This window comes from Chinchilla lanigera, unplaced genomic scaffold (genome assembly GCF_000276665.1).
Source record: "Chinchilla lanigera isolate Chin_1 unplaced genomic scaffold, ChiLan1.0 scaffold00110, whole genome shotgun sequence".
Taxonomy (NCBI): Eukaryota; Metazoa; Chordata; class Mammalia; order Rodentia; family Chinchillidae; genus Chinchilla; species Chinchilla lanigera.
In genome coordinates this window covers 2821670-2836836 of record NW_004955511.1, presented here as the reverse complement: position 1 = coordinate 2836836, position 15167 = coordinate 2821670, and the positions used below count along the sequence as shown (strand labels likewise).

General features: G+C 48.8%; 1 protein-coding gene across 1 annotated transcript; it reads right to left on the bottom strand.

Annotated features, from left to right (window-relative positions):
• Window positions 1-13380: 13380 nt before the first annotated feature.
• LOC102024938 (olfactory receptor 6Q1) lies at window positions 13381-14344 on the bottom strand. Its single transcript, XM_005408020.2, has one exon. It carries the CDS (start codon window positions 14332-14334, stop codon window positions 13381-13383), a length of 954 nt encoding a protein of 317 aa, XP_005408077.1. The 5' UTR covers window positions 14335-14344.
• Window positions 14345-15167: the final 823 nt, after the last annotated feature.

Below are 15167 nucleotides of genomic sequence, written 5' to 3'. Positions count from 1 at the left end.
CGCCTCCCCTGAGCTTCCGCTGTCTGCTCCTCTGCGTGTAGAACACGGTCCTCCTCTTCGGTTACTGCAGGAAAAGCGCTGATGAGTGTGACCGTCTGGAGGTGAGGAGAGCAGGCCTTCTTACATCTTTCTCCCGGGACTGTGATGCTCTGGTGATGACGTGGTGGGGGAGAGCCACGTTAAGGGTCTTAGAGGCCACTAACCCCCCGAGGCAGGAGGAGCACAGACGTGGGAGGCAGAGCCTGGACAGACCTCAGCTGTCCTGATGGCCGGGACAGTGGTGCAGAGAAGACACCGTGGGCTCCCGGGTTGGAGGGAGTTAGCCAGGCAGCTGACTCGGTGCGGATCTGCAGGGGAGAGCACGCGGCCCTGCGCTGCTGCCTGTTCTTCCTCTGCTGCTCAGCAGGGTGCAGGAGGTCGCTCTCCCCTCCTGCGCCCTCAGAGGTGACCCTGGGGCAGTCAGAGACAGGAGACAGGCTGAGAGGGCAAGGGCTGGGCCGGCAGTGCCAGCCAAGGAGCGCTGGGTTTGCAGCCAGAAGAGCTGGGCTCCAGCCTTCGTGTCCCCGACCTAATGTGCGATTTCGGGCCAGTCTCTGTGCCTCTCTGGACACAAGTTGCCTGTGCAAAGGAGCCGGGCGGGGCCTTCCCTTGTGTCACCATGGAGGCTCTAAGAGCGGCGGTGCTGACCCGAAATTCTGAGTTCGGTCTGTGGATCCTCAGGTCCGCTGGAGGGAGTTTAGGGAACGCAGCTACAGGAGAATTTTTCGGGCCCCTTGCAGGCCAGAGGGTGGGATTGTGGACCCCACCATTTCGTACACCAACCAGAGCTGCTCTGTTTTCTCTGCCTAGTGTGCTGGAGCTCAACACAAAATTCTGGGAATGGTGGCACATGCCTGTAATCCAAGCACTCTGGGAGCCTAAAGAAGAAAGATCACACATTTGAAATCAGCCTCAGCAATTTAATAAGACTCCACCTGACTCAAAATAAAAATAGCAAAGAATGTAGCTCAGTGTGAAGGCCTTGGGTTCAATACCAATATGCCAAAAAAAAAAAAGAAAGAAGGACATCAACATAAAATTTTATATGTAAAAAAAACTCTTTCAAAGTGGCAATTACAGGATTAGGTCCTACCATTGGTCTCTCAGTAATGAGACAGATAAGAAGGATTTTAGGATTTTCAAACAGTAACATCTAGACCTAGTGTTCACCCCTACTGTGTAGGATGAAAGCAACCCCTGGTAAACTGTGAGCCAACGAACACGGCTCTGTTCCAGTGAAACTTTTTCTATAGACACTACACTTTGAATCTCATTTTGCCATATGTGATAATGTATTCTTCTTCCTTCAGTTTTTTTAACTAGTTACACAGGTAGAAGCTGTTATTAACTCACCAGCCGTGTAGTAACAAGTGGTGGACCAGGTTTGACAGCAATCAGTAGTTTGTAGACTGTGGTCCAGAAGGTTCCAGCACGGGGAGGGAGATGGTGACAGCTGCCTGTTCGTGACCCTCACAGGACATCTCAGGACAGACACAAAGGGTCTCGCTGGACCAGCCAGACCTGCCTCCTACTGACAGCAGCAGCCACTGGTAACATTTTAGGAGTATACAAGTTGTTTTTAAGCCATTTGTTGGTGGGAATTGGCCATGTGGGGGTATTTATTCAATAGAAAACTGAAAACCCCAACTTCTTTTTCTTCAGCCAGTTATTAAAACATTAAGCAGCTCACCACTTCAAATATCCAAGCAACATTACAGAAAGAAAGGAAGGAAACTCCTTCTACTCTTAAAGAAGGTTCCAACCGGCTGGGGTGCAGCTCCATGATAGAGTGACTGACTGGCATGCTCAGGTCCTGGGTCCCGTCCTTTCATGAATTAAAGAAGGTTGTCTCCGTCCCTTTCTGTTACTGTAATAAAATGAGGCTGGATAACTTATAAATAACAGAAATCAGGAAGCAAGGAGGTTCAAGATCAAGACACCAGCATTCAGTGCATGCTGGGACCTTTCTGCTACCTCCCAGGCTGAAGGCAGGGTAGGACAGCCTAGTTAGCTCCCTCCAGCCCTTGGGGGTGGCTAACGCAGTCATGACAACAGGGCCCACTGGCCGAATCTCTTTTTTTTTTTTTTTTTTGGTTTTTCTCTGGTACCGGGAACCGAACTCATGACCTTGCACTTGCCAGGCAGGTGCTTTTGCCGCTGAGCTAAATCCCCAGCCCCTGGCCGAATCTCTTTTAATCACACCATCCCAAGAGAGGAATTTTCAGGGAGAAACTGGGAGGGACACATATTCGAAGCATAGCAAAAGGTCTTCAAACCAGGCACAGGTTCTTAGGGATGGAAATTCTGTCAGCACCAGAGATGTAGCTCAGCGACATAAGCGCCTGCCTGGCAAGTGCAAGGTCCTGAGTTCGATTGCCGGTTCCAAAAAAAAAAAAAGAAATTCTGTCAGTATTTATGGGGTATGCATGCTTCAAAGTTATAGGAATAATAAGAGGTAACACACATCGAATGTCTATGCCAGGTGAAATGCTAAACTCCTTATGTGCATTAATCTTTGAGTTGACTCCAAGATTGCACCCATTTAAACATACAAGAAGCTCAGGAAGAAGAACAGGATATACAAGGTCTCCCTGCTGGTTCCGGGTGAAGGCAGGATCACACCGGCTTCAATGTCTGTCTGAGCTCCATACCGCCCTATCTTGAAGAATTCCAGAAATCCTTCAGAACTCTAGACCAAGCCCTGCCCATAACCAATTGATTTGCTCAAGATCCCTCCTACAGTCTTACTGGACTGTCATAGCCTAATCCAACAAACAGACTTTTATGCCACCAGTATTTACTGAGCCATGTCCATGGACCTGCAAGTAGGAAAGGTACCAAATGTGTGCTTGCCCTCAGGCTGTTTGCAGTCTGCTTGGGAAGAGCAAGAAATAGTCATAAATAGCAAGTACATCATTAGAGAAAGTGGCAGGACATGAGAGGGAAAATCATGCAGCTGCTCCAGTAGAATCAGAGGTTGGAAAGGCAAGTGGGAGAAGTACTACAAATAATTTCAAAGGCCTTCTTAAATGGTTCCAGATTTCTGGAAGACATCACAGCTCTTTCCCCAATCGTGTTATTCAAGTCCATCCCAAGTTCTGCTGGGTGTTCAAAGGTCCGAAATCATGCACACTCATGCCTGGGGGCTCCTGGGGGACCCTTTGCCTCTTCTCCTTTTCCCACTGTTCTTCCCTGCTTTACAGAGGTGTAATTAACAAGGGAATAATGTATATTCATCAGTGCATGCTGTGACGACCTGACATACATGTACAATGTCCAGTGATTACCACATTCAAACTATCACATCCATCACCATCCATAGTGACATTTGCGTGTTGGGTGGTTGATTTGAGGACACTGAAAATCTGTTCTCGTGGAATTTTCAGGTAGATAATAGAGGACTATCAACTCTAGCCTCCACAGTGCATGTTTGATCCTCAGGACCAGTGGTTGCCAAGGCTGGGCATTAGGGGGAAATGGGGAGATGTTGATTAAAAATTCCTTTTAAATTCATTCCAAAAACAGAATGATGAAAGTTCTTTGGTGATAGTCACAAATCTGAAGTTCCCCCGGCTGTCAGGTTTGAGTTACATGGAAAACATACTCCTCAGACCATATCTGCTATCAATTTTTTTTTTAACTCTGTACCAGCCACACTGCTTTGTGCTTTCAGGCAGAACAGAGTGTGGATCCTTGGCGCTGGTCGTAGCTGGCACAAAGAAATATGCTGAGCGGTTTTCACACGTGGACGGTGGAAACTCATAGGTTCCTGTGCCCGACCCAGCCCACCTGTGAATGTACTTTAGACAGGAACTAAAGCTTCTAGATTTCCCTTCCCTTGAGCTCCACTTGCCTGCCCCATGTAGGTAACACATTCTGGGAACACGAGCACAGCAGAGCTCTTCTTTTCTAAACTGTGCAGAGACAAGGTGCGTCCCGCACACCCCAGCAGACACAGATGTGCAGAGCTGCCCCGCAACAGGGAGGACGCATCCCCTCCCGGGCTCTGCTCCTCACTGTCTGTCCTTCTCCTCCTGTCCTCCTCAGCTGCTCCACTACACGCAGAACGTCCGCTTCACCACCAGAGCCCAGGAAGAGGTTTTCTTCACCAGAGAGGGGGAAATGCTGACAACCTTCGACATCAAGAACATCAACGTCCTCCCGGCACAGAGGGGACAGAAAGACGTTGGACATTTTGACTTCAGGGCGCCCACTGGGAAAGAGCTGGTGATCAACGAAGGAGCCATCACCTGGGCGGGAGGAGGCTCACAGGTGGGAGCCCCTCGCCCCTCCTGCACCCCAGCCCGCAGTGGGCTTTGCTGCCTGGAACTGACGTGGTCAGGAGGGCATGCTGTAGGCCGGCACACGTCTGAGGCTCTTCAGGAAAGGAAAGCTCCCAACACCGCTCCCCGGCTCCCAAAATGCAGAAGCCGGCCAAAGGCAATGATAATGAGCAAAGGGGAGGGTACGCAGTGAGGAACTGTCTGTTCCAGTTCACCCTGAGGTGCTCCATGTCTACCCGGAGTTGCCATCACTTTATCTTTTCAGCCCTATGTAAAGGAATAGACACCTGAGGTGCTTATATGTGCTGAGCATATATTAGACAACAGGAAATAACCCATGAAACCCCATTAGTCCTCCCCAGGACGCCCTGGACTCTAATGTCAGCAGGTGGGGGAATTCTAAGTGAGAGAGCAGTTACATCTCAGCTGCCACGTCCCCTCTGCACTTTCTCCAGCTCGTCTCGGCAGGGGTAGACACGCCCTTTCTGAGCAACCATAGCATTTTCCTCACACATCTGTAAATAAGAGTAAACAGTTGCTCTGTCCAGTACAGGGTTTTTCTACTCCTGTCCTCAATGACTTCCAACTATTTTCCTCTCGTCTAAGCTGTAGTCTGGCTGTCTTTTTCTATTCCCACATCTATCACACTCAGTGTCCAAATTTCTCCACCTTGGGAAGAAGAAACAAGGTTGCTGGTGGAAGGATCAGCATCCTTGCTCTGCAGACGAATAGCTGCCCCTGGCTATTGAGGTTCTCACTGGGGACCTGTAACATGGGCGCTTCTCTCCTCAGGCATTTCTCATTCCCCATGCCGCAGAACCTTTCCTTCAGCCCTTTGTGAGAAAATTCATTCTGCAATCAGGATTCAAATCTCAGTCATTCTCCCTCTCTCAAGCAGGTGCCTTCCTCTGTCTGCAATGAAAAATGCCCTGTGGGAACCAGAAAGTCAGCCCTAAAGGGGAAGGCAAAATGCTGCTACCACTGCCTGTCCTGCCCCAGAGGAGAAATTGCCTCAGTACCAGGTAAGGGTAAGGCCAGTCCCTGCCAGAGGGTGGGCGGCCAGCAGCCAACGTTGGCTTTATATGCAAGATCAATTCACATCCAGGGAAGAGTCTTTCAGTGAGAACAAGTCCAAGGAAGTGAGAACCGAAAGCATGACATCAATGTGTCCTTCTCTCATGCTTCGCTAAAACCATTTAAGATGATTATGTTCATTTTTTCTTCCATCGACTTTGAATTTCCCCAAATCCTGTACCTAGTTTAACATCTGGTTCCTGGTAGTAATTGCATAAATGCTCTTTTAAAATCCCCCCTAATGACCTCTTTTTAAAAAAAAAAAAAAAAGGTATTTTATGACTTAGAATTTTATACCATAAGATTCACCAAGCATACATGTACACTTCAGTGACTTTACTGGTGTTTCTAGAGGTATATGGTCTCTCCCTCGATCCAGTTTCAAAACATTCCATCATCACCACCCAAAATTCCCTTGGGCCCTGTGCACTTGGTTTTCTGTTTTGTTTTGTTTTGTTTTGTTTTTTGGTTTTTCTCCGGTACCGGGGAACCGAACTCGCGACCTTGCGCTTGCCAGGCAGGTGCTTTTGCCGCTGAGCTAAATCCCCAGCCCCTTGCACTTGGTTTTTTATTACACCACCACCGCATCTTTCTCTGCCTCCATAAACTGGCAATTTTTGGACATTTTACAAAAACAGGTTCATGAAATATGTGGTCTTTTGTGGCATCTTCTTTGGTATTGTATGTTTAGTATTAATACATATTAGTTGGTGGAATTCACTGTGTATTTCCACGCACTGACCGTGACCCTCCACTTTTCGTAGACACAAGACCTCTGCCTTCCTTCCTCCCCTCCCCAGCTAACTCCGTCCCAACCCCTAAGAGTCCTGCTTAGTTTCTTTCAGTCCCTCCGCACCTTGAGCTGTCCCCATGTCTAGCGCCCACTATTCTGTTCCACGCCCCTACAAGGTTAACTGAATTGGTTTCCACACACGAGTGAGAACATGCACAACTTGTCTTTCTGTGTCTGGTTCATTTCACTCAACATAATGCTCTCCACTTCCTTCCGTGTTGCCATAAATGGCGAGATTTCCTATTTTTATGGCTGAGTAGGATTCCATTGTGTAATGATGTTACCTTTTCTTTTTCTTCCACCCAGCTACTGCAGGCCACCAAGGTGGGTTCCATAGTTTGATGGTTGTGAATAGTGTTGCAGAACCATCGGGTGGGTACGTGTTTGGTATAGTCTTTCGCCTCCTTTGCATATGTAGCCAGTAGTAGAGTGGCTGGATTAGAGCACTGTTTTCTCTTCAGGTTTTTGAGGACACTCTATACTATTCCCCATAATGCCTGTACTAATTTGGACCCCTCCCAACAGTGTGTAAGAATTCTGTTTCTTCCTCATCCACGCCAGCTTTTGTCATTCCTCATCTCTTTGATGATATACATGCTATTCCAGTGTGGTTGTTACTTCTATTTCTCTGATGATTAGTGAAACTGAGCATTTTTCTTATATGTCTTGACCCCCTGTATGACTTGAAGAAGTGCCTGGTTATTCAACCCATTTTGGAATTGGATTCTCTGTCTTTCAGTCTTTACGTATTGGAGTTCCTTGTATATTCTGGATCTCAGTCTCTTATCAGATATATATAATTTCCATGTGCTTCTGCTTTTTATTCTTCTCATTGTTGCCTTGTAGTTTCAGTTCATTGTATTCTGAGGTGACACATGACAAGATTTGAATGTTTTTAAATGTCTTGAGACCAGCATTTTACAAGGTGGCCATCACGCCCAAACTAGACATTGGTGAGGAGATCTTCCCCAATCCACTTGGGTCAAATATGGGTGGGTCTCGGGTTTGTGGCCATAGCAGCTGCTGTCCTGAGGTCACAGGGCACAGAGGGGCTGTTTTTCCACCCAGTGACATACTCAGCAGCCCGAGTCCCCGGGCAGCACCCACCACTCCCGTGCCATCCCTGAGCCAAGATGGCACCTAACAATGGCTCTGGTGGGAGTTTGGAGCACGAGGCTTTGTGGAAAGTGAGGATGTTCTTTGAAACAGAGCTATTACTTTTAGGCCAAATCCCCAAACTAGATTTAAAACTCACAAAAACTATGGATTTCTCCTGCAGTTAGAAATGCTAATCTGCTGTTATTATCAAGGGAGTTCACCCTTTCCAACTGAGCTGATAGGTTTGTGGCACGGTTCCCTTGCCAGAAGCAAGGTCAGTGTTGTGAACTATTTTCTTTGTGCCTTGCTTTTTCTTCTTTTTCCTCCCCTTTGTGATTCTCTGAGCTATTTAGGGTTGCCAATACATCCACCTTGGTTCCCAGAGTTTTTCTTCCCTCTCGTTTTCAGTGTTACAGTTTCTGCTTTGCTGCCCTTACTCTTCTCTGTCATGGAGCTGTAGAAGGGTACATCTGTTCAGCCACCATGGCCCAAGTCCCCTATCAACTCCACCTGCATTGAATGAAGATATTACGTACTTACTATATGCCAGCTGGAACCTACTTTATGCGTATTCTGTGTTGCATGTAAGGTGTTCAAGGATATTGAGATTCTACCCTTCCCCCTAGGCATAGCATTTACTTCTCAATAAAGAAGCTAGAATATAGCGTGAAGTCAGTATACCTCAAGGAAAGTTCAAGCATCAAGCCACAAGAACAGTGTGGAGCATTTCATTCTAACGAAGGGAGACTTCAGTGGAAGGTACAGTATGTGAGAGGGGCCTGGAGCTATGAGCAGAACATCAAAGCACTGAACCATGCAGACAGTTCAGGCCAAGGACTAAATTAACAAACATTTAAGGAACAAAAGCAACAAGAGTCCAAGAACAAGAAGAGTCCAAGAACGTGAGGTCAGCCTGTGGTGGAAGGTGTGTAGGAAGCAGGTGCGCAGATCAGAGAAGGCCCTACGTTCTGGAGCACGAACTCTGTGTGTTTCAGCAGGGGCTGGGAAGAGTGCAGTAGACAGTGGATACACAGGAAAAGAAGTGTGAATACAGCAGGTTTTAAAATCTAAGTCATTATTGAATCGCAGATATGGACAAGGTTCTTTCTCACACTAAAATCTACCCCAGGGGAAGGGGAGCCTGTGGGAAAGCTCTTTGTCCTCTTAAAAACAAGTGGTGCCACCAGAGAAAGCTGAGTAGCTACCAGAGTGGCAAAGTGGAATGACAAATAAGAGGTCCTCAGACCTGAGCACTAGGAGGACATGGGATCCAAGGATGTGGGAATCAAGAGCTACAAACAAACCCAGGCAAGAAGTCAGGAGGGAACATGAGACAGGTCCAGGACTCCAGCACAAAACCTGCCCAAAAAATCACTATGAAAAGCAATGGTCCACCAGGTTCTCACTGGAGTAACTTAGAGCTAGGTGGTTTCATGTAAAAGAGAGAATTGGTGCATACAGTAAACTCGCCATAAAGCGTCCTTAAACAGGGTAGATGAATGGAGGCACACACTGATTCGCTGTGGCTGTGAGTTATGACATCACCAACCAGTTATTCAGTCCAGAGGAAAGAAGCTCCGGTAGGAGTCCAGCTTCTGTAGGCTGCTCAGTGTCATTTTATCACACTGTGATTCAAGGGAGCAGCTGCAGCCGGGATTCCTCCATCTGCGTCTTGGTCCGTGGATCTAGGGACATCAGGCAGTGCCGAAGGCCCGTGGCTGTGAGACCGAAACACACCGAGCCTCCTGGGGAGGCCCCACACATGGGACAGCTGCTCCTCTGTGGGACAGTGTGCGGGGCTTCCCCGCACTGCTCTCTGACTCAGTTTCTCCTTCTCCTTCAGACAGTGCCGCATGCCAGAAGTGTCCTGGGGACCAGTGGCCCGGCGTGGGGAAGAGCTAGTGCGTCCCCAGAACCCTGGACTTCCTGTCCTACCACGAGCCCCTGGGCACAGCGCTGGCCATCTGCACGGCCCTGCTCTTCCTCCTTGCCCTGGCCATCTTAGGCGTCTTCGTCCGGCACCACCGCACCCCTGTGGTCCGTGCCAACAACCGCCGGCTCAGCTACCTCCTGCTGGCCTCCCTGGCACTCTGCTTCCTCTGTCCCTTCCTGTTCATTGGCCACCCAGGAGCCCTCACCTGCGCTGTGCGCCAGGCAGCATTCGGGGTCACCTTCACAGTCTGCGTGTCCACTGTGCTGGCCAAGACCGTGGTGGTGGTGGCCGCCTTCCACACCACGCAGCCAGGCGCCCACGTCAGGAGGTGGCTGGGGCCCTGGCTCCCTGGCACCATCCCGGGTGTCTGTTCGCTGATCCAGGCTGCCTTGTGCACACTCTGGGTGGCCCGATGGCCCCCAAAGCCTATGAACTCCACAGAGCCCGGGGCCCGCGTCATGGTCAAGTGCGATGGCGGCTCCTTGGAGCTGTTCTGTGCCATGCTGGGTTACTTGGGTTTGCTGGGCCTGGTCAGCTTGCTGGTGGCCTTCCCTGCCCGCAGGCTGCCCGACACCTTCAACGAGGCCAAGCACATCGCCATCAGCATGCTGGTCTGCTGCTGCGTCTGGGTGTCCTTCGTCCCTGCCCACATGAGCGCCAGAGGCAAAGACACGGTGGCCGTGGAGGTCTTTGCCATCTTGGCATCCGCTGCAGGCCTCATGTGCTGCCTCTTCTTTCCCAAGTGCTACATCATCCTTCTCCGCCCTGAAAAGAACACCAAAGGACAAATGCTCGGCAGACGTGACCCCAAGTGAGCAAAACAGAAGTGGACCCCAGGGAGGGCCACTTCCTGTGATGCCCTCCCTGAACTTCCTGCCAAGGGGATGCTCCTTCCTCCTCACCCATCACACCGCCTGGACCCCTGCTGTCACTGAGCTGCTCTACTTTGTATTTCAGTCTATGGGGGACATAGGCATGTCTGCAAACCCTACCATCACTGATGGAAACACATGCACCTTGTTCATCCAATGGGTGTTGACACCCAGTCAGGGCCTGGTACTTAGATGGCATAAAGTATACATTTGGTGGATGAATGAATCAACTTAGGCAAACTTAGCACTGGATGAGATCGTTCAGAGAAGACAAGAAGGTGAGTGGTTGAGGGTTGAGTGCTGTCGCCAGACCCGGCTCCCATCCTGACTCTTTCTCACTCCAGCTGTCAGAACTTCAGCATGTGATTTAACTTCTCTTGGTCTGACTTTCCTCCCACAAAGAGAGCCTCCGCCTTTCCTTCAGGGCTGTGGTGATAACGAAATGAGAAAGCGTGGGCACCGCTCAGCACAGGTCAAACACTTAGAACACAGATAGGCAGAGCCCTCCAGGCTCGGTGACCGCTCACAGACAAGGGAAGACATGACAGGGAGGAGACCGGCGTGCCCAGGCCACATCACACAGAGGTGGACCAGCAGCTCCTCTGTAGCTCTCTTCCTTTGTCTATAAAAGAGATGAATGCCAGCACGATCTTGTGGGGTTGTCAGTGAGGAGTGAACAAATTAACCTTAAACATTTGGAACAGTATGTGGCGCATAACAGCACTGGACAAGCATCTGTCCAATCATTCAGTAAAATCAGACATAGAGACAAACTTAGATCTCTTGATCCATTGAGGAAATATTGAAACTCCTGAAAGACCCTGGCCCCAAGCCAGGTCCCAGGGAAAGGCTTTCGGAGAGGCTAAAGCTTCATTCCTACAAAGAGCCTGTGATCTAACATTTCCAGCCCAGCCTGGCTTGAGGAGACTGAACGTATCTCTCAGGGAATCTTTTCTTAACCATCTGTACCTGCTCTGGGCCGCTGAATGATTTTGAGTAACTGAGAACAGGTGGCTGCCGCAGACCCGGTGTGGGGACCCCCAGAACAGAGAGCAGATGAAGCCCCTTCTCTTCCCTGAGAGCGTAAGGGTGCTAAGGAGGCCCAGGAAACATGGGGATCAGGAGTTTTGACGGTGCTTTCGGGCTGCTCCCTGGGGAGAGGTGGTGCCCAGTGTGAGGCGCTAAGTGTCTCCAAGGATCAAGGCACCCACAGTTCTGCGTGATGGGAAGCATTTTAAAGTCTTGCCGTGGCCCATTTAAAGGGCCGTGGTTGCCAAGAATGTTACTTCGAGCACTGAAAGGAAGCCACCAAAGGCTAAGGATATCAATAAATAAGGCTGGTTTAGAGATCAGAGAGCTGTAAGCCTTCCGTAGCTGAAGCCAGTGTTCTGACAAACCTACCTTGGAAACAGAGTACTAAGGACCTGAGATGTGGAAACGGAAAAGTAAGAGACTACACAGACTAAAGAAACTAAAATGGGAATGTTGATATGGATAGAAGGGGTAAGAGCCACACGGACACAGACAAGATGGTTCAGACGGACTTCACCAGGAAGAGACCGCTGGTTAAGCTTTGGGTCTGTTTACATAGCATCACACTGTACTATACAGTCATGCAACCCAGACTCTGGTAGGTAGGTATGTTCTTTAAAAGAGCAATCATTTTAGTTTTGTAATATAAATAATCACACTCACAAAAACAGGTTTTTTCCAGATTAGTTCCTGTGCCGGTTTCCTTAAAGGGAAATACACTTTTACATCATGTACCAGACCCTTTCTAGGTGTATGCTTCAGAGTTTTTACCATGTTATGTAATTTGGATTAGCAAATGGTACCCCTTACTGATACTTCCCAGGGAACAGTGCCTGTGTTTACAGTTTAAATCTTTCTGCCACTATAAATGTTCCCGATTATAACCCAACATGGTTTGCATTGTTTCCATCAGCTGGAAACCTAATTTATTTTGTGTTCACATCTACTCGGGCCAGGTACCTGAAAGTGTATAGCCCCCTTTCATTCAGAGGAATTGTTCTATTTAATCCTGAAAAGTTTAAAATGCATGATCTGTATCCTCTCTGTTAATTATAACAAATATAACCACTCAGATGTTATCGGGCAAAGCTGTGCTGAAGACGTTGTAATGTAATGTACACATTATTGAACAGATGAGAAATACTGTCACAGAAAATCTCTCCCCTCTGCCCAGATCCAAGTTCAGGAGTTTCCTCTTTTATTTACTGTGATTTGGGGAATCCATATTCAAGTAATGATTATACATGTCTTTAGGAGTACTGCTATCTACATGGAGGAGATTATCTGAATTACAATTGTCTTTGTAAGATTACTTGGAGAGAGTTGACATTGCCACAGAGGTCTCCTTAAACCAATTTCCAAATATCATCTGATAGAGAAGGAAGATCATTCTGTTCCAAATAAGAAAATGTGTACGTAGAAAAGATTAAGTGCATCTACCCAATGGAAAGCCAGCTCTGATTCCAGGGATTCTGGTTGCGGTAGAAACTGCTGATTGTCCACCCAGTTTGTTCTCCTCTTTTTCTACCGTAGCTCAGTGGTAGCTGAGTGCCTGCCCTACTATCGAATATTTTGCCATTCTTGCAGTGAGGTGTGATCTCATGTCTCCCATTGAGGTGAGTGGAAGTGGTCAGTGCTGCATCTGGAGAGCCCTTGAGACACAGGGTGTTTCTGCTTTGTGCACCATCTTTGCACCTCTTACCTAGTTTGACCACGTAAGCACCAAGAAAGCTGTAGGTCAGGGTTTGGCAGATGGTCACTGTTGCCACTGTAGCACAAGGATGACCTTAGATGTCACCAGGGTGAGATATGCACATGATACAACCTGATGTATGGACGCTGAGATTTCAATTTTATAAAACATTCATGTCATGAAATATTATTCTCCTTTGCAGTTCTTTTAATCATTTAAAAGTGTGAAAACCACTCTTAGCTCACCGATTCAGCCTGCAAGCTTGACTTTGTCAACATCCCAGGGGATGCTGGCCCTGGAAGATTGCAGGAATGTGGGTTCTTGGATACCAGTGGAGCAGAGCTATGCATCAACCTGGACCACTCACCTTGGACTCTGGCATGAAAGAGAAAGTATGCTTCAGTCTGTAAGCCTCCTTGTAGTTAAGTCTCTACTGTGGTAGCAGCTCAGCATTTTCCTTGAACTTTTACGTAGTCTGTCACTCACAGTCACACACCCATGACTCTCTTCCACAGTCCTCACTACCATCCTGGTAAATACCTAAGTCACTCTGATCTGCCTCCTCACTGCCCCCTCCAAAACCTGAGGGAAAAGGCACGGCCCAGGCCCTCCTTCACTTCCTTGTTCCTAAGAGTGTAGATGAGGGGGTTGAGCATCGGTGTGACAACAGAGTAGAAGACAGACACCACCTTGTTGAAGTTGATGGAGGAGGCCACCTTGGTGCGGACGTACATAAAGAAAAGCGTGCCATAGAAGAGGCTTACCACAGTCAGGTGAGCTGCGCAGGTGGAGAAGGCCTTCCAGCGCTTGGCCGCAGACCGGATGTGTAGTAGGGTCCAGACGATGTTGCCATAGGACACAGCGATGACTGTCGAGGAGACCAGGAGCACAGCCAGAGACACCAGGAAATCCACAGTCTCCTTCAGGGTGACATCTGAGCAGGATAGGGCTAGCAGAGGGGAAGCATCGCAGAAGAAGTGGTCAATGACATTGGGGCCGCAGAATGTCAGCTGAGACATGAGGTAGATAGGCAAGATGGGTGTGAGGAAGCCTAGCAGCCAACAAGCAGTGGCCAGACGGCAGCAGGTGCCCCAGGACACCAAGGACCCATAGCGGAGAGGCATACAGATGGCCACATAGCGGTCATAGGCCATGGCAGCCAGGAGGAAGCACTCAGTAGCCCCAAGGAAAGTGAAGGTGAAGAGCTGGGACAAGCAGCCAGCGTAGGAGATGTTCTTGCCTCCATCTGCCCCGATAAAACCAGCCAGCATCTTGGGCACTGTAACCGAGGTGTACCAGACTTCAAGGCAGGACAGGTGTGTCAGGAAGAAATACATGGGTCTCCACAGCCGGTGGTCCAAGGCCACCGCTAAGATGATGGTTATGTTCTCTGCCAAAGTGAACAGGTACATGATGAGGAAGAGTGTGAAGAAAAGGAGGTGTGTTTCTCGCACCCCGGCAAAGCCCGCCATGACAAACTCTGTCACCTGGGTCCAGTTTGGGGTATGTGGCTGCATGGGTGCATGCAGGAGCTCAGAACATCCATAGCCTCTTAGATAGCGAAAGGTCAAAGAGGACCTGAGAGGGGGCTGAAGTAAAACACCTTCCGCTGCAAGAGAGGGGGGCAAAGTCAAGATGGGGTCATAGCCACAAAGAATGTAAAGTCTGTAATGCACCCCAAAAAAATAAAAAGGCCATTCCAGTAAAAGATGAAACGTGCTGACTGGGAAGACAGACCATGAGCGGAACAAACAGCAGGAAAGCTCAACCAGGCTTGAGAAATCTTTCTGGAGAAAGGACTGTCTAACCCTAAGTGAGAAAAAGAAGTATGAGTTAGTAGGGAAGTACAGAGGACAATGCAAGCAGAAAATCCCGGGTGTGGTGGAAGACACTGTGGACTTGGGAAATGTCAAGTATATATGGTTATCAAGAAGCTAAGTGCACACGTGGCGTATTAGTTAGGCTTCACTAGAGGAATGGCGTATATATATATGTGCTATGTAAAGGATTATAAGGTAGCCTTCCAATGGCTGCCTGCAGAGTCAGAGGTGGAAGAATGCAAGACGTCTGTCCATATACTGGACAGCTGGAGGACCCAGTCAAAGATCGAAGGCCTGGAGCTCGCTGCAAAGTCCCATGTGTGTCCCTATTAGGAAGCCAGAGGGCCTGCACTTGAAGTCTGAAGAGTCTGCACAGGAAGCCTGGAGATGGACATCCAAAGGCGGTGGTGAAGACGGGAGCTCCTCCAAAGATGCAGAAGTGAGACTTCCTTCTTTCCCTTTTTATTCCATCCAGGCTACAAGCCTATTGGTTGGTGCCACCCACACCCAGGCGGGTCTTTCCTCTTCAG

Coding starts and splice junctions, on each gene's coding strand:
- LOC102024938 (XM_005408020.2), bottom strand. CDS start 14,334: ATGCAGCCACATACCCCAAACTGGACCCAGGTGACAGAGTTTGTCATG.